Here is a 26,148-nt window from a genome sequence, read left to right on the forward strand (position 1 = left end):
ATTTTCTTTAATGTGGAGATGCATCCCTGAAAATCTAATATTTTCTTCAACTTTTCGTGAACTTTTTTCAGGGTAGGTCTCTGTTTTTTGACTATGTAGAAGTCATTAATTGTTCTTCGCACCACAGACTCGTTAAAGTCGTCCAAAGTGGCTAGTGGAGATTTCCTAGGTCGTTATGGGGTGTCAAAAAGGAAGTGGAAGCCCCAGATTCGATAATTTTTGTTTCTCTTATTATTCTTCTGACACTACTTTCTGTTACACCTTTTTGCCTTTGCTACTTCCACTCCTATGTTCTTCACTGTAATTGTTGGCCCAGCCTCTTTCATTTACTTATATACATTACTAACAATTTCTCTTGATTGTGAATGCAACACTTTTCCACTCAATTTACTTCGTGTAGGTGGCATGTTAAAGGAGATAGAAAAAATGAACAAATATAAACAATAAAATAAAATACTGTAACATGTTGCGCAACGGAGAACCCCTCCCTACCCAGCAGAAACGTGGCAACTCAGGCCACAGGCGCGTGGCAGTAACGTAGCGCTCCCTCCCACCCCTCCGCTGTGACGTAACGCGCAACGCTACGTACCCGTAATCAACTCCCTACTGTGACGTGGAACGCAACAGGCACCACTGCGGCTATATAAGGAAACTGCACAGCAGCTACCAGTTAGTTGTACCCTGGCCATCGCCGAAGACAGTTCCGAGTTGTAAAGTAACAGTCGCCGTGTCGAGTTGTAAAGTAACAGTCGCCGAGTCAGTTGTATTGTGACAGCCGCCGAGTTATGACGTGGCCATCGCCGAAGATAGTTCCGAGCAAGCCTACGAGCTAGTGTGTTATCAACAGTTCTCCAGTCAGCCGACAACAGTTGGAGTATAGCAGCCGTCGTGGAAAGAAGAACCGGACGTGTGTGTGATTGTGTAATTGGGAGTGTGTGATACAGTGATACATAGCTCCCCTACTGTATACGTGTAGACTACTGAAGACAGAGTGAACTGATTTGCGCATAGGGTTATAAGTCGTGAAACCCCGCAACAGTGGTAACAGATTAATGCGATTAGGGTTATAAAGTGTGAAACCCCGCAACTGTGTGATAATTAATTGTATCCGTTTCTTGTAGATTGTTGAATAAACCAATTAACGATCTCTTCGGCGTATTCAGTAACGAAACACGTTACAATACTAATACATTAATTAGAGAATAATACACTCAAATACAACTCCAAGAGTCAAAACTCACGAGACGTCTGCTCGCACTGAATGCAGACAAATGACTAATCACAACACCCCTCAACTTTCATGAATGGACCTGCCCATCCACTGCGCAGCTGTTCCTGGACTGTCACTTATAAATACTAGAACTTTACATGTTTTAGTTACCCAGCAAATGTGATCACAGTCTCCAGAAGTATTAACAATAATATGCTTGAGTGGGTTAGCACTCCTGCTTTGTGTCTGGGAGCTCTTGAGGTCAGATCTTCATCCAGAGACTGGCTGTTTGAGGTATTTTATGGTTTTTCCATAGTTTCTAAGCAAACGCTAGGATGGTGCCTCAAATCAGGGTCAGAATCGCTTCCTTTCACAACCATTCACTCACTGATCATGTTTGATGATATGTAGCCTGAGATGGTGACACCATTGAATAAACCAAGAATACGAAGGGGGACCCAAATATAACCGGAACCGACCTGTTGCGCGCGCATGCTTTGTAGTTACGAGTTGTGCTGCTAGGTTGTGTTAGCTGGGGGTCTCCCGTGACTGTTAGTGAGGTGGCGTCAGTCTGAGTTAAGTGGTTTGTCTGTGGTGCTCTGTTGTGTGCGTTCCTGTTTCAACCCTTTGGCGATTAGTTAGATGGCCGACCAGAAGGAACAAAGAGTGTGCGTGAAATTTTGCTTGATGAAGATCGTCGAAAGACCATTGACAAACTTTCTGAGGAAATGAACATCTCATGGAGCACGGTCCAGCGAATTTTAACCAAAGGTTTGCACATGAGACGGGTGTCTGCAAAATTTGTTCCTCGCTTGCTCGGAGATGACCAAAGAGAAAACCGCGTGAATGTTTGCCCCGACTTGAAGAGTGAAGTGCAGAACGATCCAGAATTTCACGCACACTCTTTGTTCCTTCTGGTCGGCCATCTCACTAATCGCCAAAGGGTTGAAACAGGAACGCACACAACAGAGCACCACAGACAAACCACTTAACTCAGACTGACGTCACCTCACTAACAGTCGCGGGAGACCCCCAGCTAACACAACCTAGCAGCACAACTCGTAACTACAAAGCATGCGCGCGCAACAGGTCGGTTCCGGTTATTTTTGGGTCCCCCCTCGTAAATGAAGAACATACATAACCACAAAATTCAAAGAGTGCTTTCATTACATGTATATCTGATTATTATTATTATTGTTAAAATTTTCCATTAGGTAAGGGAAAATTAAAAGTGAGATTCGAGGTTCTCACAGGGGTGAATATTAGGATTATGGTCTTTCAGAATACAATGCTGTGTAGTTGGTAGATATATAGATACATACTCAGTGTTGCATCCTATTTGATTGTAATCTTAAACAAAGTTGTTTTTGTTGTTCTTTATTACCCTTATGCAGCTCCTTCGTTGAAAACATTTGTAATAGCATGAGGAAACAAATACTGCAGTTAATTTTGCATGAACAGTTCAACTATTTTGATGTGAAAATGTTTAATTCATTCAAGTACAGTTAAAATTGCGGTAATTATTAGCATATGTTCAGTTGGTCGTTGATAAAATATCCTTTGTGTGCTTGCCTGATGTCAAAATGAAAATATTGCTTGTTCTTTTTTTAGGTGGGCTTGGCGGTCACCTCCTTCCGACAAGTGTTGCTTCTGATGTTTATTATCAACAGTTGCTTGCAGCCAGTCAATTACAGCAGCAGCAGATGTTGCTGACAACAGTGACTCAGTGTTGCCAACTCCTGTGGCTGCAACAAAGAGAGATGGTGGCTCTGAGGTCAGCAGTTCAGGCTGTAAGTATACTTGCTGTGTGAACCGTTTGTGTTCTTCATTTTATACTTCTTGTAATTATTAACATAATATTCTCTCAGATAGGTTTCTTCTATGTCTTCACCCACTTTCCTTTACTGAATGGTAGAATGATTGATGATCTGGAAGACTGTGGCCTAATTGAGGTACTGTCTTGTAATTTACTTGGAGAGACTGAGGAAAAACACAGAAACCTCAGCCAGAATAGCCAGTGTCCCATATGAGATCTGAACTGAGCTTCCCCTAAGCTCAAACCCTGAGCGTTACTGCTAGACCAACCTGCTCATTATACTTTTAGTATTGTGATGTCTGTGTGTCTGTCCTACCATGAGTAATTCCAACATGGCAGCTGTGTGAATTGTGAAGTTGAAGCATCTCTGGGCTCAGTACAAGAATATTAAACTGAGGCCACAGAATTAAGTCCCATGTAGTGGCTGCCTCATCATCTCCATTGAGCTGTTACACTTGCCCCTTCAACATACTGTCATAGCAACAAGCACTTTATGCCGACTGACACAGATGAGAGGGGGCAGAAGGGGGAATGCCACTGTGGGTTAAGAGTGAAAATCATCATGCCCTCACGCCCTCCATGGGGCTTGTTACTGTGGCCCTGGAAGAGCATAGAATCCTGATATTTTTTGTGGCAATAAATCTATGATGATACATAGCTTTTGGTAATGAATTTTATTCTGGGCTGTAAAACATGTTACTCAGTTAGAAACATGATCATCTTTACTTCTTTTGGCTTATTTTGGACTTCACCTATCGTCTGGTATGTGAAAGACAAAAAACCACAACGTTTCGGAGACTGGATCTGNATGGTGTATTAACCTCTGCAGATGAAACAGCTTCATTAAATGACCTACAGACCAATCCTTCAAATGTATCGCTGCATGAGACTTGAGGTTCTCACAGCATTAATATTAAGACTGCAGTCTTCTGGGGTGTGATGCTGTGTAGTCTCACAGATAGGTACTAGTATTTCAGCAGAACCTGCTGCCTCTTCTAATCTGAACATGGGCCAGTACATTAGTGCCTGTCTACAAGACTGCAGTGTCACATCCCTAAAGACCATAATATTAAATGTGTCATGGTTCACTAGTAGTGAAACATAATACTTCTTGAAGAAGCATGAGTGGCCTGAAAAGCTGCACATTCTATGAGAAAATGAGGCTGTTTATATATCATTACTTCCACAGCTTCAAGAGAAAGCATCTCATGGAAATGGCAGCCGTGGAGCCGAAGGTTACTCATCACCTGTCATGATTGGGCAGTCTGAAGAAGCTGTACTCGTCACTTCCAATCAGAACAGTGCACGTCCAACACCACATCAATCCCAGTCAAACCTAACAAGACTCCAACAGCCTACAACTGGTCCTACCATGACTTCCTTTACTCCCTACCAGAATCTGAAACCAAGTTATAGCGGAGGTCTGTTCCAGTCACCCGAGGAAATGACTGCCTCATCCGGAGTAACCAGTGCCCATTCCCTTCCGAATCTTTCGCAGACGACCTCTGCCAACTCCGTATTCTCCCCTCACCATGCTGATGCAGTCCCTTCAAATGCACCCTTGAATAATGCTGCCGTCCCTTCAAATGCCCCCTTGAATAACATAGTTCCGAACTTCGGTTTGAGCCTGGCACCAAATTCTCCTGTTGCTGGCTCCTTAGCCTTGTCATTTCCTATGAATAACAATGCGAACTTCAACAACCGATCCCAACAGCAAACTCTCTCTTCTTTGATCCAGTGCTGTGCCCCTCAGCCAGGTTCATGTGCCCCTTGGCTGCAGCAGGGTGCTACAGGGGGAACACCAGGACTCCTACAAGGGCAGACAAACCCCTCACCTGTACCAGCCCTCAACAATCAGGTCCCACCAGGAAACAGGGCAAACAACTACTGGGATAATTTTAGAAGGTAAACGCCATTCATTCTTTTTGAACACATTTCTCGGTTTTCTTTCATCGATGTTTATGCAGTTCTATATTTAATCACAGTCAAAAGCTGTACCCTGGTTTAAGTACACATTTGTTCCCAAATCTGTTCTTTCTGATACTTCTTTGGCCTTATATTTATGTATCACATATGTGAGTCTGAAATTAAAATAAAATTTTTTTCTCTTTGTACAATTTATGAAAAATTTCCTTTGAAAGAAGAATCTTATAGTAAGAGTGATTAAGTATCACATTTTAGTCCATTGTGAAAAACTGACTAGTGTTGTGATAACAGTGACATAACTGGTGTGGTAAAAAACAGTTTTCAGAATTTTTCCCAAATTCTTTTTTTTTTGATCACATCACAAATTGAGAAAGTAATTTTCACATATGCCTAATACAAACAGTTTGTTGCAACCCTATTTATGCTGCATATGGCATAAATTATTTTTCATTCTGTTTTGTTAGATGTTCATTTTATCTAAAAATATATCAAATAGAAGTTGTTAGTGTCAGTGATACCTGTATTTTCTTCATGCACACACTTTTTTATATGATTAAACCTTTCTTTCTTTCTTTTTTTTCTCTCCCCCCCCCCCATAAAATTGATACAGGTTTGATGTGAGGTTCACCTAAATTGGGGGCTGAATTGAGCCGTTATGCACCCAAATCAACTTTGGTCGACATTGTTCAGTATAGACCAAGTATAGTCATAAGTTGTTCAGTAGCCACAGAAATTAAATGCAAGGACAGATGGACACGAAGCCTCAGTATTGTCTTAATTGTAGTACTTTATGCAGATTGAATCAAAAGTTCCAAAAACATACTTTTAGAAGTTAAAGATAAAAATATAAATGGGTTATCATTATTTCAAGCTTTTTAAACTACATATTTTGTTCATTGCAGCCTTCTCGTTAGGGTTTCTGTCTTTAAGTCATACAAATTGAAGAAACTGGGTACATTGTGATGGTTATTATTACAGTCACTTCATTATCAACATTTGTTGAGTAAATTAAGGTTTTCATGGTAGTCCATATTGATTATAGAGTTGTTGAGTAAACATTGTAAAAATCACTTTTCAGAGGAATTTTCTGCTTCCTCCTCCAGAGCATATCCCAAAGAGGGAGGCTAGGCATATCTCTGAAACAGTAATTTTTACCATTCCAACAAGTTGTACCCAGAAGACCTTACATTGAAGATTTTGTGATAATGAAATTGTAATATTAATACCTCTTTTCTTGTCCATCATATTCATGAGGTCAGTTCTGATTCATGAATTACCTGCCAGTAGCAACAAGTGTATAGCTGGTAAAGTACTTCTCTTCATTCCAAATGCAGGACAGCAAAAGGGATAATCTTAGTGTGGGGAATTCACAGTAGATTGAAGAAAGTCACAATACAAGGCTCATTTATTGCCTACCCTTTGCATCTAATCTAGCATTCCCACTTCATACTCTGGGGGTCACAGTTTCAATACTTTGTGTCTAGACTGACTCATGATTGAGGTTATCATGGTTTCCTTCACTTCCATGCATTTCCTGGTATAAGACCCTGAAATAGGACCAAACTGCTTCCTTCTTTTTCCTTATCATTCATAGTCATCCTACTGGTTGAAAACATTAAATGACCTAATAATAAATCAGTCCAAGTAGCTTGTTCCTTCCACTTGTTTCACAGTCATGATTGCAAGACCCATATACATAGATGTGTCAGTTCTGTAAAATTCATTTTATCTGTTCTTGAATTTTCAGCTGACACAGAACTAATATTTGGAGAAATATATGACTATATTCCTAATTAAAATTGCCATTACAGAAGGTGTTAATTATGAAGGTCCACGCGTTTTTTTATGATGAAAGTATATGGTGTTAATTTAGACATTGATGCTTCAGTATTCCACTAGCCTTCTCACCAAGTATCCGTAACTGTTATATTTGTTCCTGGATTGAAGCCCTTTAGGACTGGTCCCAGAGGAGGCCTACATTATTCGTCAGCTAAAGCAAAGGACACTGAAAGTAACATAAACTAAAATTATATACAATCTTTTGTAACATGTTGGACTGTCCACATAGTGAAAGCAGACAGATATTGGTGGAGAGCTGTTTTGTTTGTTGAACAGGGCACCGATAATTAAAAAGTGAACACAGCAGCTGTGTGTTTCATATTCAGGAGGTTGCATTTTGAAATCTTGGACCTGAGACTAGGTATCCTGATAGAGGTGTCTGTGGGTTTTCTCATTCTCTCGGAACAAATGCTAGCATGGTGCCTCAGACTGGGCTGTAACTGCCTCCTTCCACATTCTTTCCAGTTCATTTGCTGATTGTTTAGTCTGAATTATTGTCTAGAGTCTTTAAAGAAGCTCTCAGTAAACAGATAATTAAAAAAGAAATGCTTGATGCTTAAAATTTTTGTCGGAACGAGTAAGTTATGACTTGTTTTTAATGCCTTTTAGAATAGATGTAACCACATCACAGAAAAATGCAGAAAATTTGACACACAATTGAAAGTAACAGCCCATAAGATAACATCTTGTAGTCTTGGTGATTCCAAGCGCTTTACTAGTCTGAAGTGCCCTCCATGAGGATAAAGAAGTTTGAGGCCTCCAAACCTATAAAAATGCTAACTTTCAACTTATTGAAAATTTTAATTAATGCAGCATAATTTTTGTCATTGTATCGGTATTCAGGATTAAATTTAATTCAGCATTTTTCTTACTGGCTCACTTGCAACAACTCCAAATAAATGCATCGTGGCTCTTTTGGGTGCCATGAATCCCATGTTGGGAAACATTGCATTGTACTGGTGTCTCTGAAACCTGCAAGATCTAATCCCTTGTAACTGTACAGTTTACCATACTATGGTTCATGCTTTTATAACTTTTCCATTCACTTCTTTCCTGTCCTGTACATACTCCATTTATATAAGTACATAACATGCACATCCTCACAAACATGTCCTCATTGGTGGTGAAGAAATTATAGCTGTGACCAAAATTCTTCAGTATTTGAAACATCTCATTGGTAAGTGCTGTCACTCTGTTGTGTGTGTGTTTGCACCAGTAACTCACTAATTGTACTTATATCCCACCTTCATATTTACACGGTATGACTCACTGGCATGGCTGTATTAGTCTCAAATAAATATCATCAAGTCATTGTAAGCTTTGAGGTTCTTGTAGCAGTTACTATGAAGATCACTGTCTGCTGATATGTGACACCATGTTGCCTGGCAGTACAGCCCTCCACACAACTGAGCACAGTGATACAGAGGTAACACTGCAGACCTGTATTTGGCAGGAATTTGATTTGAATTTTGGCTGGAGTACCAGCTATCCTGAATGAGGTTTTCCTTGAATTTTCTCAATTATTTGTGACAAAAGGGGGCACGCGGTAGCATAGTTGGTTGAGGGGCTATGCTACAAGCCAGAAGATCGCGGGTTCAAGTCCCAATGAGGTTGTTGGATTTTTTCATCTGACTTAATCCTTCTGGCAGCACTATGGCCCTGGGATCAACTCAGCCTCTAACAGAAATGAGTACCAGGAATTAATTAAATAATTTTCCTGGGGAGTAAAGCGTGGCCGGCGCATAAGGCTGACAACCTTACCGCCATCTTTGTCTAGATAATGTGGGACCCTCAATGTCTCACAACCTTATGGGCCTTCACGGCCTGGTACAGTGATAGCTTTACTTTTTTTTTATACTTTTACTTGTGACAAAAGCTGAGTAGCAATTCAGTTATGTCAGAACCACTTCCTTCCATATCCCTTCTAGTTCATCAGTCATCCCACCATTTGATGCTCTGTAGCCTAAATACTGACAGCATCATAAAATACAGGATCCCCAGCAAAGCCATAAACATCTGCCAGGCTGTGCAGTGTCACATCGCAGAAGACAGGAATTGCCATAATGTTTAGTGTTCAGGCTTCTTTGAACATTGTCTGTTGTGTTTGCTTCATTACACGCAATGGTTCTTAGCTTCTGATTTATAGAGGCTAAAAATCAGTGCAGTGTGTGGGGTGTAGTACCACCCTTCAGCCATAAGTTATGCTGTTCAGGTAATAGTTTTCAAAAATAATTATGGGGAAAAGCCCCATTTAACACTCCTTTGGAGACAAGTGAATTTGAACACCAAACTGTGGAAAATCTTAATCAGACAAAATGTAACACTGAGTTTATTGACTTAGCGTCATTGTAATTGAGAATTAAGTGTGGGTTCCACTTTCCCTACTAATATATCTGAAGATATATTTTTGTGGTACTAAAATTGGGGGGATGTCAGTCACCCATATTCACAATAAAATATTATGTACAGGGGCGTGTGAAATATTTCACATTGCCATATCCAGTTGCGAAGGGCCTATCATTTTAGCCCTTTAGAATACAGTGGCTACTATATGTAGCACTTGCTTTAAAGTTAGAAATGTCTGCATTTTGCCCACACACTATATATTTGGTTTTCATATAATTCTTACAATAAGTATGGCTATTTTCCTAAGCAGCATTTGCCACATGGTATTTGTAATGGAGACAGAGTTTGTTTTTCATGTAATTTTATGTAATTTTTAGAAGAATTTCAGGCTTCAGAGGTTTAACATGGCACATCCTCACAGTTTGGTTGTTATACCATTAAACATCAAAAGTGGAAGAGGAAGTGATGTTCAGCACAACGTGTCATGTCTACAAGGAAATTAAAATGAATAAGTCATTAGTTGTAAAATAACCAAGTGAATTCAGTTCATGCTGTCACCCTGTGTCCTCTAGATTTATTTTAATATTATTCCTCCAAATAATATTGTGCCTTCCTTTTTCCTGATTAAAATTTTGTATACGTCTCTTGTTTTCCCGTGGATGCTGAATGTCATTTCCATCTCACAAGTTGAAGTGACAAAGCTCTTCTTTCTTTCCTGCCAGCTACTCTCGTCAGAACCTTCTGTCAACAAGCACAAAGAGTAATGAAGGTGTCTCACACAGCCCAAGCCCCCTGGTGGATCGGTCTCACAACACCTTGCGGAGTTCTTTTACTCATTCTAGCAGCATAACGACTGTGGACCCACAGCCAAGTACAGTGGTCCTGTCGCAGGGCATAGGAGCCATATTTTCTAGTCCAGAGCAGAACATGTGAGTACAATAGTAAATCAATACTCTTATATTAAGGACAGTTTAAATTTGGGGAGTGCTGCTTAACATTGAGTTCAGTTGAACTCAACTCCCTTAAACTTATTGAGTTCAGAACCTGTTTTTCTTTCGTCTTATATCTAAAAATATGTAAAGATTAAAATATTTTTCTTCTACTTTTGGCAACATTTTCATTTTATGTAGGTTGATGGATGAAGGTCTCCAATCTTGTTTTGATGTCTTCCAGTGCTTGGCTAAACCATCATCCTACAGGTCTCTTTGCTTTATATTTTAATTGTAATCCCCTTCTTAGTTTCCAGGTTCTGTAAATTCCTTAAGTATTGCCAAACCAATGTAATGGTTCGTCTTCTGACTCTGTTAACAAATCCTGAATTCCAAGTTTTTTTCCCTAAAATTTAATTTCTAATTCTGTCCCTTCTTGTTTTTCTCTCAACATTTCTCAGAGATTGCTTGGATTTTGCTTCCATTTCTGTGTCCATATACAATACTAAAATTTTACCTTTAGTGTGATACTAGATCTATCACATAACGTAACATATTGGAATCATAAGGATATAGAAGAAAGTTGTCATGGTGTATTTTATGTAACTGGTCTAGCATTTACCAAGAACTGAGCAAAACAGTGATGATCCTCAGTCATGCCAAGATTCAAATCCAGGATGTCCAGAAGCAGGAGTGCCATAGTGTTTTGTTACCAAGAAGTAGATGGAAGGATAATATTAAAATGGATCTTAGGGAAGTATTTTCTAAGGTAGGAGGTGGATGAACCTGACTCAGAATCATGCATAATAGTAGATTCTATGATTAATGGTGTTGAACATTCATTTTGAACTACAAGAACATCCATTATTTCTGATTGTGTTTCAGGTCCCGGAAGGAAAAGCTGAATACAGAACAATATCAGAGCAGCCAGGACAGTATAGGTCTCCCTCAGCCAGCCCATAGCAAGGTGTCGGACACTACTGGACTGCAGTACCAACTGTTGGGAGCACCAAGTGCATGCAGCTGCTGTCCGAGATTGAGGGAGCCCCCCCAGTGCAGTGGTATCCAACCTCAACAGAATATTGCAACACCTAAGACACAGAGACAGATTTTAGTAAATGAAAATGTTCCACAGGATTTGAGGCTCCAGGCAAATGTTTTGGGAATTAGTGATTTAGTTGGATGCAGCTCAACTGAAGGTGGAGGACACAGTTTTAGTTGTGTGTCTGGGTTACATCTTGACTCTGATACTGCAGTTGATGTCAGGAATATGGCACTTGCGGGACAGGCTGTTCAAAGTCATCAGAATTTGGCTTCGACATCAGAACCTTTGTCATCTTACCGGTGTACCCAAGAGTCCAGAGAAGAATTGTCTGAATTCTCACTCATCAAGTCTGAAGCAGTATCAGTTCCTGCAGTCATCAAGAAGAAGAACCCCAAGATTTTGTTATCATCAGCATCCGAGTCACAACAGAAATGCGCGCCTACTTGTGATTCTACTGCCAATATGACTGATGCAAAACCACAACAGTAAGTACAATATTTCGTGGTGTATGAGACACATAATAGTTTAGGAAGAAGAAACTAAGAAATGTTTATTAAATATTTATTAATTAATCATAATAAAATAATTTATAAGTAAAAGAAAGTAAACATTCCAATTTTTCTCTTCTCCACGTTGGCCAGACCATTACTGGTGCCCACCCAGCCTCCTATCCAGTGGGTACGGGGGGTAAAATGACTGGGACATATTGCTGACTGCTGACCTCCAGCTAATGCCGAGGTCAATAATACTGTAACGTGTTTAGTTACTGAAAACGCCGTTCGGACTGTTAATTGGTTTATTTAACAATCTACAAGTATCGGCTACAATTAATGATAACAATGTTACGGATTTCCACACTTTACAAACCCTACAACAAAATCTCTTGACACTATCTTCAAGAGTCTTCACGTATTAATAGCGCAGGGTTGAATACCTCCATTGTGACCCTGTGAGTTGTAGGAGGCGATGAAAAGGAAAGTCTCATATCTGTGACTGTAAANTGAACTATCCTGATTCCCACACATTCGTCTGTAACTCGTAACTTGCGAACTGAGAATTCTCTCGGAACTAACTCGTAGGTAGCTGCCTTGAGAACTGAGAACTGACTGTGAATAGTCTTCGCTGCTCCATATCTAGCCTCATGCGGACAACGCAGAAAACAGCCACGTAATAGGCACCCTTGTTGCCTGGCGCCGTGTTGCTAGCAATGCTGTCCTGTGTTGTTTACTGCTGCCATGCTAAGGGGTTATAAAAAGGACAGAGAAAATTATTTAAGGCAACCCGTGTGGAGGCAGGGTTGAACACCTCCATTGTGACCCTGTGAGTTGTAGGAGGCGATGAAAAGGAAAGTCTCATATCTGTGACTGTAAAATATGGTCACAAGTCCCAAGGGACTCTGACCCAAGAAAGACTGCGCTGGCAAGGGCCAGCAGCATATACAAAAGACAGGCCCGTCCTCTAGTCAGAGAGGTCGGCCCACAAGAACAAGACCGTAACTGTCAAACAGTAATAAATAATTACTCACTGACTGACTGACTGACCATCAGTCGCAATGAGTTTGACTGTGACTTGTTTAAGGCAGTTGAGTTTCAAGACACTAGCCTGCCAGTATATGAGCTTTGAAGCAGAGGAGTTGAATTGAGGCATCAGAATTACAGAATGCAGTTCAGTGGATTTGAAAGTCTGGCTGTGAAGAGAAAACTGTGTGTGCTTTAGTACTGCAATGTTTGGAGTGTGTAATTCAGTGAGACTGTTATAGTTCCTGTGTTGGAATCCGTTGCCAGAAAGTGGATAGTGGAGACTAGTATGCTGAGGACACTAGTGTTTGCAGCAGTGTCGAGATTAGCAGTAGCGCTGTAATTGCCTATTGTTGGGTGATGTGTATAAGGTGTCAATAAATCCAATCCAAAACCCTTCCTATAATTATGCACCCCAAATATGTGACAGTATCTATTACATACTGGTGATGAGTCAGGATAGTACACTTAGTGAAGTGACTGGCTGTAGGCTGGATGACCAGTGTTCAGTTCTTGGTGGGAACAGAGACATTTCTTATTGTCACAAGCAAACTGTCTGTGGGTTCTACTATAATCTGTTATCCAATGTTTATTGAAGGTTGTTTCACTAGGGATAATGTGGCCAGAGCATGAAGCTGATCACTCATTTCCATACAGAGCTGAGATTAAGCATACAGGCTGTTTAACTTCACTCTCTCTCTCTACTCCTTAGCACTGAACTGCATCAGTTCCACTTTTGGCTGCTATTTTCTGTGAGATGGTATTATGTTGTGCATTGCTATTCATGTACATAGCTGTTGGTAATGCTGCTTCCTGTAGGCTTGGGTTGATGTGCTCCGAAGTCTCATTTTACATCTCTCAAATCCCCATTAAATCATTTCCTCATACACAGACAGTTAGTCCAAGCAGGGTGTGTGTGTGTGTGTGGGGGGGGGACATGATCCTTTCCTTCCTTCCATTATGTAAGCATTTATTTGTTTGTCTGTTTTCTCATCTGATGATGATGATGATGATGACAACAATGATGGTAGCAACAGTGGGAATGAAGTTGATAACGGTGATGTAAAATGTTATATCACCAATGATGATTTGGAGCACATTGCCTGTGTTTGTGTGTTTTCAGTGTGGGGAACGCCTTGTTTGAAGCCCTCAGTGAGTCTGTTTATTCAGAAGTTGCAGCGCTCATTTCATCCAATGAGAATCGCCCTCACTTCCTGATCCAACTTTTCCGTGACCTTCAGATGATAAGCTCTGACCCTCTTCGCCAGAGGACATTGCAGTCCATCCAAGAAGTTGTGAGCCAGTACCTTGCCAACACATTAGTGAACGGTCATCATCAGCCCCCGACTGACAGCCAACAGCTAGGTGAAGTAAGTGTCATTATCAGTCTTGCTTGACGTTAGAACAAACAGCATACTCATACGTTGTGTCATCCTACTGTGTGAATCACTATACACAATATTTATTATATTCATATTGACACAATACTGTTTCCTTCAGGTGGAGTTTGCTATCTAGGACAACATGTTTTAGCAAAATCTACATGCTGGAAATAGTGTTGTCTTGACAGGAATATAATATCATCTACACAGTATGTCCAGGTTCTGTTAGGACTGTGTTCATTAAAAATACAAGATGTGGATTATTTTCAAAATTTCACTCTTTTTATTCGAAATACGTGGGGCAATCCAAAAGTTTCCGAAATTTGAATTTTGCGCACGAATGATTATGAGTACATCGAAATACTGCTAGATGTCTCCTCACACATCCTTCTTGAATCAGTGTGGCAAGCGGCGTCGAGTTGAGTGGTTAGGTTTATTGTTGGTGAATGTATTTCCATTGTTGTGATTCCATGAGTTTGCGGTTTTGCAATGGCTGACCTGAGAGAGCATCGTGTCTGTATAAAGTTTTGTTTCAAAGTTGGGAAAACCGCTGCAGAAACGCACCAAATGTTGAAGCAAGCTTTTGGTGAAAACAGTTTAGGCCAGACACAAACTTACAACTGGTATAAGCATTTTAAAAATGGTCGAACATTGACTGATGATGATGATCGTTCGGGACGGCCGTCAACGGGCAAAACACCAGAAAATGTCGCGAAAGTTAGGGATCTGATTCTGCAAGATCGTAGACTGATCATCCAAGACCTCTGTAACACCTTGGGACTAAGATATGATACATGTCAACGAATCTTGTCAGAGGAACTGAACATGAGGATTGCGGCGAAGTTTGTGCCATGACTGCTGCACAATGAACAGAAGCGACATCGCTTGGAAGTCTGCAGGGAACTTCAGCAACAGCTTCAAGAGGATCCAAACTTTCTTTCGAAGGTTGTCACTGGTGACGAAAGTTGGGTTTATGGCTACGACCCTGAAAGCAAGCAGCAATCGTCGCAATGGAAGAGCCCTTCTTCACCTCGGCCAAAAACAGCTCGACAAGTCAAGAGCAACATTAAGTCCATGTTGATCTGTTTTTTTGATATTGACGGGATTGTTCATAAGGAGTTTGTCCCTCCTGGTCAGACAGTCAATAAAGAGTTCTATCGCGATGTTCTAAGGCGTTTGAGGGGGAACATGAGGAGAAAACGTCCAGAGAAGTGGCGCACAAGCGACTGGGTACTCCACCATGACAACGCACGACCGCATACGGCTTACATTGTGCAGGAATTTTTGGCTAAAAACAAGATGGCAGTTGTTCCCCACCCACCGTACTCACCAGACGTAGCTCCTTGCGACTTCTTTTTCTTCCTCAAGATGAAAATCAAGTTGAAGGGGCAAAGATTTGATACAGTTGAGGAAATTCAAGCGGAAATGCAGATGGTACTAAACACCCTAACAAAGAAAGACTTCCAGGATGCATTTGAAAAGTGGCAGAAACGCTGGGATCGATGTATGCATTGCCAAGGAGACTACTTTGATGGTGATGGTGCAGAATAAGATCTAGATAAGATGTAATAGTTTTTATTAATATATTTCGGGAACTTTTGGATTGCACCATGTAGATTACATAAAATCTGTTATTAATATAAGAATCATTTTTCTAGCATAAATAGTTATTAGTATACTTAAAACAGCATGAGTTTGGATACAGCTGGTGCTTCGTAAGGGACTGAAGTGCATTCTTTTATCTTGAGAGAAGTTCGCATATTCGCAAATGTTTCAAAATATTGTGCTCTCAGAGAGTGATGGACTGACGTTGTTGCATGATGAGGAAGTTTACAATTTGTGCAGAAAATCTGATTTCTTTCAATTTGTTCAATAACTGAAGTTATAGTGCAAAAAAGATTTTTGATTTGTGGGTGGGGCATTGTTGTGGAGGAGCGACCAGGAACCTTGCTCTCAATATTCAGGTCAAATTCGAAGAATTCTCGCTCACAAACGATTGAGGACTCCGAGATAATAATCAGAATTCACTGTTTGACCTTCTGGCAGAAATTCCTTGTGAATGATTCCTTTGGAATCGAAGAAAACGGTTTAGCAGTGTCTTTACTCGACTCTTTTGCACGCGCACTTTTTTTGGGCTCAACCACGCTGCACGCTGCACTCTGCCGCTTTGTGAGAGGCTCATATTGAAAACCCCATGTCTCATCACCAGTAACAATCGATTTTGTAAATTTTGTATCACTTTGGGCCAACCTTAACATGTCCTTGCAGTTGTTCAACTCTGACATGTTTTTCATCACCTGACAGCGCGTGCAGTACAAACCATGCACAGACCTTCCATTTGCCCAAATCCTCGGTCAAAATCTGATGCACAGTACTTTTTGGTATTCCCAAAAGCTCCTTGATGAGTCTTGCAGAAACACATCTGTCTCATGCAAGGATTTCGGTCACTTTTTTCCACATTTTCTTCAGTGTGACTTGTTCTCGGCTTTGATGCATGTGGAGCGTCTTCAGTGTCCTCCCTGTTGTCATGAAATACAGCATACCATCGAAAAAGGACCGCACCATAGCTCAAGCGGTTAGTCACTGGTTTCCCACTGCGGCAGCCTGAGTTCAGTCCTGGTCTGGTCAAGTGGGATTTGTGGTGGACAAAGTGGCGCTGTGGCAGGTTTTCTCCAAGTACTTAAGTTTCTCCTGCCAATCTTCATTCCACCAATTGCTCCACAATCACCCTCACCTATCATCTGGGGCTGGTACAATAGGCCAGAAGTGGTCGCAGTACAAGGGACTTAGTCCCACCCCACTAACAATAAAAAAAATACCATCTAAAAATGTTCAAGCGACTCAAACAATCACTACCATACACACTTTTCATCATTTTGTATGCTTCTCCAGCTGTTTTGCCTAACTTCAAACAAAATTTGATGTTGCCTCTCTGTTCAACCGCCATTTTCCGACGAGCGTCAGAACAGTACTGTTACATTCAAGGTCAGAACACATGATGCAGCGATGCTTGCACTTTGAAATTATAGACAGCCACAGCTGAAACTTCAAGAATCTTAACACTACAACTCGCCAACAGATGGCATTGCAGGGGGGGGGGGAATCCTAACAGATCCTGGACACACCGTGTATATGGAAACAGCTTAGTTCAGTAAGTAAAATAACTGTGAGGTGGATCTGCAGTAGGAATGGGGGTTTTAGGTTAGTATGTCCAGATGCACCCAGCCTCCTGTCTGTTTTGTACTGGCTGATAAATAGTAAAGGGGTTAATAGTAGCCTCCAGACAGCTCCACCTGGTACTGAACTCCATGCCTTCATATTGTGATGCTTAGCCTCAGAATAAAATGTTGCGTTTGCCATAAAATGGGATTTGTTTATGATATATTTGCAAACGAGCATCTGTGAGATTCAGCCTATCAGTCTATCTGCTTGCAAAAATTCAGAAACTGTCTAGAAACTTTTCTTGAAAGTTGATATTGGAGAGCTCTATTAACATTTGTCGTCTCATTTCAATTTTGGTCAAAATTGGACAGTAGTAATGGATAGTGCACAAGAAGACCTATGTGCATTTCTGAATGCATCACAAGTGTAACTTGCAAAATATTTATCAAAATCAAAAATTATTTTTATAGATGTTTTAGACAAATATAAAAAACGTTTCATACTGAATATACTTCTTCTGTAAGTTGTACAGTTTTGGAGATAATTGAATGACAGGGAGTAAAAAGAAAAGGTAATGCTATCCCTGTCACAGGCTGTGGAGACCCGTAGAATTGTGAGATGTTGAGACTCCCACATTTTCTTGACAGTTGGCTCACAGATGGTGGTGGAGTTGTCAGTCTTATGCACCAGCTGCATTTTACCCCCAGGGGGATTCCTGCTATTCATTTCTGTCAGAGGCTGAGTTGACCCCAAGGCCATAATGCAGCTCAAAGCATTAGGTCAATTGATAAATACAATGACCTCATCGAGAATCGAACCTGCAATTTCCCAAAATGGAGTAAACACACTTGAATTGCCATCTTGTGTGTATGTTTTTTAACTGGGAAACCTACAATGTGCATTGTCTCATGTACTGATTCCTTGTGGTTACAGAATGAAAATTTTCCAGTTCAAGATGAGCACATCATGGATGAGAATGCTGTGTCCTGTGATGAACAGATTTCCAAGGTGAGAATTGGCACATTACTATTGGGACAGCAAAAAGCTTTTAGCAGTTTACTTTCTGCCTGAGCCTAACATTGACAGTTTGCATAACAGACTGACAGAAACAGTTGGGAAGTCCTCTGAACACAGGAACATCTGTGCTACTGGAATCAGTCATTTTTAAATATACTTTGTTGCCAGGGATCCAAAAGATGGCCTTCTGCTTTCTTTTTTATCATAGACTGTTTATGTAACGATGGTATCAGGATCTCAGAGTACAGCGGACTTCCAATTGACAATTATCTGCATTGCGGATGATCCAGAACCTTGTTTAGAAAACTGACAGGTGTGTTCAGTATCAAGAGATAAAGTTCATATGAAATTACTTTTTAAAATGGAAACAAGTACAATATGAAGGGAGTTTTACTTCACGTTAATAAATATGCTTGGAAACTCAAGAAGGCGCTGTTTTATTATTATTGTTGTTATGTGTAGAAAGAGCATAGGAGCTTCTGGGAAACCTCACTCATGTTTCTACCAATAGCATTCAAATGAAATACACTTATAAATGTATGTGTTGTATATAAACTTAAAATAGCATCCTCCGTAGTCTAGGGGTAACGTTCCCACCTCATGATTCAAGGTACGCGGGTTCAAACCCGGCGGAGGTCGTGGAATTTTTAAGGGCAGAAAAATTCAGGGAACAAGTGTTCCAGGATGGACTTTAAGCCATGGGTCCCGTGTCGTAGATTTACAGCACGTAAAAGATCCTCATGTCTCTAGGAGACCTCTGAGCAAAATTAGGTAAAAAGTTTGGGTACCACTGCCAGTAGAGGGGCCGAACTCGCTGGCTGAACGGGGCTGATAGCAGCAAACATCAATACTGGAAGGGTATGGCGACTGGTAGAATATCAAAGGGGGACGTGCAATAGATCAGCAACTGGTCATGGTGCATGGGGAAACCCACCCCCTCCAATAATGAATGAATAACTAAATTGAAAATCACAAGGAAGTTATGTATTGCTTTTACAGATTATCCAGGGTTTCCAATTATCTGTGAAATTCACTTCCCATCCACCTTGAATAATGTAAGGTTAGGGTGACTAGTGAGTGATAAAGTGAAATGAATGTGTGAGGAGGCAGTCATAGCTTAATTTGGGAATATCCTGACATCTTCTTGAAAGGATAGGAAAACTGTGAAAGACCTTATTCAGAATGGTCAGAGTCCTTGCCAAGATTCAGAGCAGTCATGTTCCAAATACAAGTCAAAAGCAAAACTGTTTACGTAGCGGAGAGTTTAGTTTGTCACAGGAGCACCATCCTGTTTGTAAATGTATTGCTTTTCAGTCCTCTGTAATGTCATTCCTTTATATGCATTGGTTGCAGGACGAAGGAGGCCGTTATCACTTGGCAGAATCTTTGCCATCCTCACTGATGGGACCAGGTAGCGAGGCACACTGTTTACCGAACTTGGTTGCGAGACATGAGTCATGCTCTGGACCTCCCAGCATTGCAGAGAGTGAGGTGAGTGCTATCTGCACAAACTGAGTTCAATATATGAGGTATCTGGCTTAATAGTCAAGAAATTTGCTGCATTTTTTAAGCCAAACATTTCATCACAAAGATCCTATTCCAAGTCAGTTGAACTGAGTATCTTACCTTCACATCATATTTTTTTTTCTTAATTTTAATGTTATTCTCCCATCTATGTCTAGGTCTCCCAGTCAACCAATATTTTATGTTCCTTTTCTGTGTGTGTTACATGCCCCACCTATCTTATCCTCATTGTTTTAATCACCCTTAGGTGTATCAGGTAAAGAGCACAAATTTTTAAGTTTCTTGTTATGTGATCTTCACTGTTCTTCGTTGTTTGGTTTCCAGTAAGTCTGTATTTTGACTAAAATCCAAGACTGCTGATGTATTGAACACATTTTTGCAGGAAGGGGCAGCAGCCCTGTTGCCGTCTGCCCATTCTTCACCAAGAGCTCTTCCAAAGAATGCAGCTTGGAACATTAAGGATGGACTCTCTTTACCCACCGAACTTCCAGTAAGTAGGAAATTCCTCATGTGTCATTAATTTGTTTTATGATTGTTTATGTAGCAATTGCAACTTTGGTTTCCAATGTGTCTCAGCCAGTAGATCCGATTATCTTGACAGTTTTCATGGTTCCTCTAGATATGTGTCTGTGGTACCTTAGAATTGGTCCTTTGACTACTTTCTTTCACAACCCTCCTAACCTCTAAATTATAATCATCTCTGTTTCTCTTTGAACCCTATATTACCTATGCCATCGTCATATAATTGTTAAATAAAGAAATAGACGAAACAGTAATTCTTCTAATGAATTCTCTTCATAATACCTACAACCTGTTAGCCACCAAGTGTGACTATTTTATGTAACATACCACGACATGATTAGCTGACCTGCCATCTACTGAAGTAAAACTGAGTTATACGTATAACCTTGTAACCATGACAACAACAGCCACAGAGGGCAGATACCAGTAGCACTATAAAATATCTACCGTAACTTGCACCACAGAGTGAAGTTATTCTTGCAAAGCTTGTAGTTGTTTATCTGGTCAAGAAGTTCCCTACCGTCTTGGAGCCTGAAGGTTTATCATCATGTTCAGAAATGCCCATAATTGGATCTTGCCCTGAAACAGTTTAATCCACTCCACTCCTCTGTATTTCATTTTGAAATTATGATGCTCTTGCTTATGTAATTTTCTATATGCTTCTCTCAACATTTTGTCTCATGCACTTTGTTCCCTGTGATCATCAATTTATGTTTTTCTGTTGTCGTGAGAGATGAAGTTTCAGCCCATACAAAACTTTAATTGAACTTCTATTGTTTGCCTAAAACATCTTTCAGGGTATATCAGGGTAAAAGTACTGTGTTTTACAGAACACTGGCTGTCAGAAGACCAGTTACTGNCATTGTGTATACAAAATAGAATGTAGTAACTTCCTGGTGATCATGTGATGTTCTGTTTCACTGTCAGATAGCACACTCTCAGAGACACTGTGTACTTTTTGTATGTTGAGCTTCACAGTTTCAGATACAACACAGGACACGTACTGTATAATACTTTTATTTATATTGTAGGGCCGCTCGAGCAAATTGGACTGGGAGGTTCAGGCTGTGTTGGTGGAGTTGCTGCCTTTCCTGAATACACATCTGGATGAAACATGTTCCTCATCTCTCCTCGAGGCTGTTCGAAGGCTCACACTGCAACTGGTGCGAGCACAGAACCTGTCCCTTATTGCTAGCACTGCCCAGCATTCCTCACAGCCATCTCGTTTGGGTTGCTGCTACCAGGGACAACTTGATGCTCTGCTGGAAGATGCACTTCTCAAGTTCCAGGGCTGCAGGTATTTGTAACAGCAGCTTGGAAACTCCTCACATATATAACATACTGAACCAGCCTCCAGTTTAAAGACTAAGGATGTGATAATGTGCTGTCTGGTCAGGGCCATCACACATGTAGAGGAGTGGTGATAGATGAATATGGAACAGCACATCTCACTATCTTGGCTTTGTCCATTCCTGATATATGGGTAAATTCCAACTTTTTCTGTAAAAGTTTCCTTGCTAATTCTATTCCCTCTTGTTTTTTCCCTCTTTACTTTTAAAAAATTTTGTATGCATTACTTGAATTTTGCTTTTGTTTCTCTCTAGGGTCTGTACTTTGTTTTCTAACACTGGTAATTTAAGTTTTGTAATTGTGAGACATAAACAGACCTGTGTCTTGTTTTCAGACTCCGCGACATCAGCGAGGAGTTACTGACTGTAGTTGCTGAAGTTTTGCTGAGTGAGCTCACATTCCTGCGCCTTGTCGATACTGTCAGCCGAGGAGACAGCAATAATGTGAGTTATGTAATGTAATTTTGCAGCCCATTTGTTAGCCTTCCTTCACATTTATAAAGTGTCACCATGGTGTGGAGTGCAGAGGTTGCGTTCTGTGCTTTTAGTGCAGTGTTAAATGAATTAAGATCTGTTGAATGCTTCAGAAGTTATGGCATGGTATGAATGCACAGCTTTTCTATCAGAAATCTCAATCTGAACACCGTGTTTATGCAGTCAGCTATGAACTTATTTTTAAATTTGATGTCACTCTGTTCTGATTTCAGGAAAGCAATCAAGAATGCTGCAGGAATCCCGCAATGAGGGACCATGATCCTGAGGAATGTACAGAAAGCAGTGGAACCATGCATCAACCAGCTGAAGCAACTCAACAATTTTTTACCTCAGAAGTTGGCAGTCGTGTAAGTAAAGCCCGTGAAGTTTTCATTGTTTCTTTAGACCAGTTCTTCCCAGAGTAATATTTTTATTAGTAAGTAATTCAAATTTTGGGCATATATCTTCCACAAAGACTATTCGCAATAAAGGAACACTTTTATTCTTATTTTTTTTCTTTGATGTACCAGTGAGTGTGTTTCCAATTATTTTAAGTCTGTGCCCCCTCCCCCACATGCATTAATTTTAATTTGCTTGCATTGGCATTTAATTCAGCAGTGCCAGTTTTGTATCATTTGCTTATGTCGCTGTCTGCTGGGGACAACTTGAAACATGAAATACTTAAGAAATAGGAAGTAACAGGGAACTGAAGTGAACTACATAATGAGGAGCTTCTTAATTTTCATCCTTCAACTAATATCATTAGAATATCAAGCAGTATGAGATTGGATAGTATATGTAGCATGCATGAGAGATATGAAAATGCATGCAGCAACATTATAGTCTGAAAACATTAGCAGAAAACACAACTTGCCAGACAGGATGGTATTAAAATGGATCTTAGAGAAACTGTGACTAAGCAGTGGATTAAACTGGCTCTGATCAGAGTTGAGTGGCAAGCTTTTGTGATCAATGTGATGAATCATCACATATAAAAGCAGAAAATTTCTTGATCAGCTGAGCAACTGTCAGCTTACTTGAACATTACTGTACTGGTAATGCTTCTGGGAAAATCTGTTGGAAAGTAGCCATTCAGAAAACCAAGGAGTAGGTGGCAAAATAACATGAAGATAGATCATAAGGATGGTAGGTCAGTGAACCCAGCTGAGGCTTATTCATAATTGTGGTCTCTTGTGTTAGCAGTGTTCTGCTTCTAGACAGTTAGGGAATGTTTGTTTTCAGCTTAAATTACCATAAAAATTTGTTGAAACACAACATGTCACTTCTTTGCCCAAATCATATTCCATATTTTACTGCTAACAACATTTCCACAAAAATGAATGTTTTTTTTTTTTTTTACATTTTCTTAACCATTTTTCCAGGGTTACCATGATTCCCGAGATGCTGGACTGAGTACCAAGGCTTACAATGGAGATCTAGCAGAGGCTGATCAGTCACATCATGAAGAGTCAGCAGATGCTGGCATACCAGAACTAGAAGCAGAGAGTGCTGCAGCCATGTCTGTTGCAGAGGAGGTCTCCAGTGAGGGGCAGAGCACCCAGGCTGAAGGTGTAGCTACTCCTGATTCTTGCATTATGAATAACACGACAAATGCAACAGAGGTAAAATGTTATCTCCGCATAGTGATACAGTCAGTCCTTGATAATGGAGTCAGAGGGTCTCCAAAACATCATAAATTCATTCCATATTGACATGGCTGATCGCCTGAGATGATTTCATTGCACGCGAGATTTGATAAAGACATTGTCAGATATAATGAAGACTTCTCAGGCAGTCATCTACAGACAGTGTTTGTATCCAGCGTTTCAGAGACTGACTCCATCATCAGAGGTTGATGTGATGAGCGATGTGGCCACAAAGCATGGTCTGGACTCTCCTAGCACAGACTGCCAAAGGAACAGTGGACAGACATTGCAGTTGCTTAACATGGACACTTCAGCATGCTAGCAGTCACTCAAAACATCCTCACATTTCAAGCACAAGGGCCTTGTAACTCATCACATGAACCCCTGATGATGGAAACAGCAATAGTCCAAAATGCTGGTTAGTGACTCCATCTTCACATAGCTGATAGTCCAAGATATAACTTCATTGCATATGTTTTGTCTGTGTGATTGTGTAATGTATCCTATACCCAACATATAAATTGTGTGCTCTGTATTCTCAGAATCAGATACAAGCAGAGGCCATGGTCACAGCCAGTGATGATACTGGAGATTTCATTACGACAGAGGTAAGATTAGGCATGGACATTATATCAGAATCATTGTTACACACTACTTATAACAATATATGGACTTCCAGTATCATATTCATGTTAAGATTACAGTTTTCTAGGACGACTGTACCAATGTACATGACATTACATGCCAGAAGGTCATTATCATTCACTGCTGTGATAATATCAGTCTCATATATCATATTTATGTCTGGCCATCCACATCTGTCATTTGTCTCTCCCAGTAACTTTTGAACAAATTAACAGATTTCATAAAACAGTGTATACAAGTTGTGCCACTAGAGGTCATTCCACTCATATGTTTAAATTCTCTGCCGTTAATAACTAGAATGTGGTATATTGGAGATGGTTTGAACTTCTGAGGTAGGAGTGACACCAGTGCTAATTCATGTGAGACACTGAAATTTTGTGAGATAATAAATCTGCAGAAATTACTTTTTTATGGCTGTATCTTTTATAGAATGTAAAACATGATGACTACCCAGAATTTGTATTTCATACTCAGTTTTATGAACATGGCTTTAAATGAGTAACCACTGTAGGCCATTTGATTCTTTCACTAAGCTGTCCCTCATATTGGGATAGCTGAGTCAGTATAGTGATGGACTACAGGCTGGTTGGCTGGGGTTCGATTCGTGGCAGGGGAAATTTTTCTCAGCTCCCCATTGTCCAGACCAGCTCTGGGAGCCCACCCAACCTGTCTAGTGGGTACTGGGGGCTCTTTTCCAAGCGGTGAAGCTGACCAGTCACTTCCATCTAGTGCCAAGGTCAAGAATGGTGGAGCTATACCTCATCCCTCATATCTGTCACATTCTAAAGTAAATATGGCCATCTTATACTTTGGTATTTTGCCATCAGGTAGAGGAGGAGTGGGAGGTTGAACAGGACAGGGAGCAAGGATTAGACCAAGTCCCGACTCGCTTGTCTACTGATCAGCCGAGAGCAGCATCCTGCAGCGGCAGCAGCATCCCAGAGCGAGACGGTCACAGCTTGGTACCACATCCAGCAAACCAGCCAGGTACATTGGCGCCTTTTAACATACAGCAGTCCGTCACCAACATCATACTCAAAGTGTCTGCAGTTTTCCGTTTGAATCCATTCTGATTCATAGGATTCCTTGTATGAGGAATCAGCCCACTAAAAGCTCTAATTACACAGGACAACATGACACAACATTGAAAATTATAAACATAACCCATTCTCTGACTCAGTTTCAAACCTGAGGTTGTAGCTGTTAAGAGATCCGAGACCATATACATGCCTTGAAAAATTACTTATGCAAAATATAGTTTTATGAACTTATTTTATGCTTTTCAGATGCTCCTAATCCATGATGCTTATGAAGATGTTGCTGGCTCTAGTGCGTTGTGCAGTTAGTGCAATCCCTGTAGGACTTCAATGTGATACAACAAGATTTCAGCTGGAGTGGCCTTTCTTCAGTTGCTGGATAAGTAAACACGTACTAGAGACAACTATATAATTACAAATTGAAACTATGAGCTTTCATTTCTGGAAAACAAAGAAAGGGAACATGCAAAGTTGTATTAAAACAGTTCTTGTTGCTTGAGTCTATTTAAGGTTTCATTATTTTATCTTGATTTTAAGTAAAAATGGAGTTGAATATGGAAAATATACTGCAGACATCTCATTAAAAAAATACTAGTGTAATAAACAGTGTCAACTGTAAACATTGTTTTGGATATGTATGTAGCAATTAGCCCACTGTTTCTTTCAAACTTTCTTGACAATAAAAGATTAGCCCTTTGGTAAAATGGTGTTTATTTATAAATATAAGCCTACTACTATTTATCTACCTACTTGGTACCTTAA

The 26,148-nt window shown here is 40.4% G+C and overlaps 1 protein-coding gene across 7 annotated transcripts in view; it reads left to right on the plus strand.

The window, feature by feature from the left end:
* The window catches only part of LOC111861362, a 62,794-nt gene extending 36,696 nt beyond the window's left edge, over window positions 1-26,098 (plus strand). For 6 of the 7 annotated variants that reach the window (XM_023845857.2, XM_023845860.2, XM_023845858.2 and 3 more), the window contains 15 exons: window positions 2,822-3,000; window positions 4,216-4,931; window positions 9,860-10,066; window positions 10,952-11,596; window positions 13,752-13,998; window positions 18,106-18,180; window positions 19,543-19,680; window positions 20,096-20,203; window positions 21,267-21,532; window positions 21,920-22,028; window positions 22,292-22,426; window positions 23,441-23,680; window positions 24,247-24,312; window positions 25,177-25,336; window positions 25,636-26,098. In XM_023845857.2, the coding sequence (XP_023701625.1) occupies window positions 2,822-3,000; window positions 4,216-4,931; window positions 9,860-10,066; window positions 10,952-11,596; window positions 13,752-13,998; window positions 18,106-18,180; window positions 19,543-19,680; window positions 20,096-20,203; window positions 21,267-21,532; window positions 21,920-22,028; window positions 22,292-22,426; window positions 23,441-23,680; window positions 24,247-24,312; window positions 25,177-25,336; window positions 25,636-25,652 (3,308 nt within the window). In that variant the 3' untranslated portion in view covers window positions 25,653-26,098. The remainder of the gene's footprint in view (window positions 1-2,821; window positions 3,001-4,215; window positions 4,932-9,859; window positions 10,067-10,951; window positions 11,597-13,751; window positions 13,999-18,105; window positions 18,181-19,542; window positions 19,681-20,095; window positions 20,204-21,266; window positions 21,533-21,919; window positions 22,029-22,291; window positions 22,427-23,440; window positions 23,681-24,246; window positions 24,313-25,176; window positions 25,337-25,635) is intronic. The other variant, XM_023845863.2, reaches the window with a different exon arrangement.
* Window positions 26,099-26,148: the final 50 nt, after the last annotated feature.

This window comes from Cryptotermes secundus, unplaced genomic scaffold (genome assembly GCF_002891405.2).
Source record: "Cryptotermes secundus unplaced genomic scaffold, Csec_1.0 scaffold289, whole genome shotgun sequence".
In the NCBI taxonomy this organism is placed as follows: Eukaryota; Metazoa; Arthropoda; class Insecta; order Blattodea; family Kalotermitidae; genus Cryptotermes; species Cryptotermes secundus.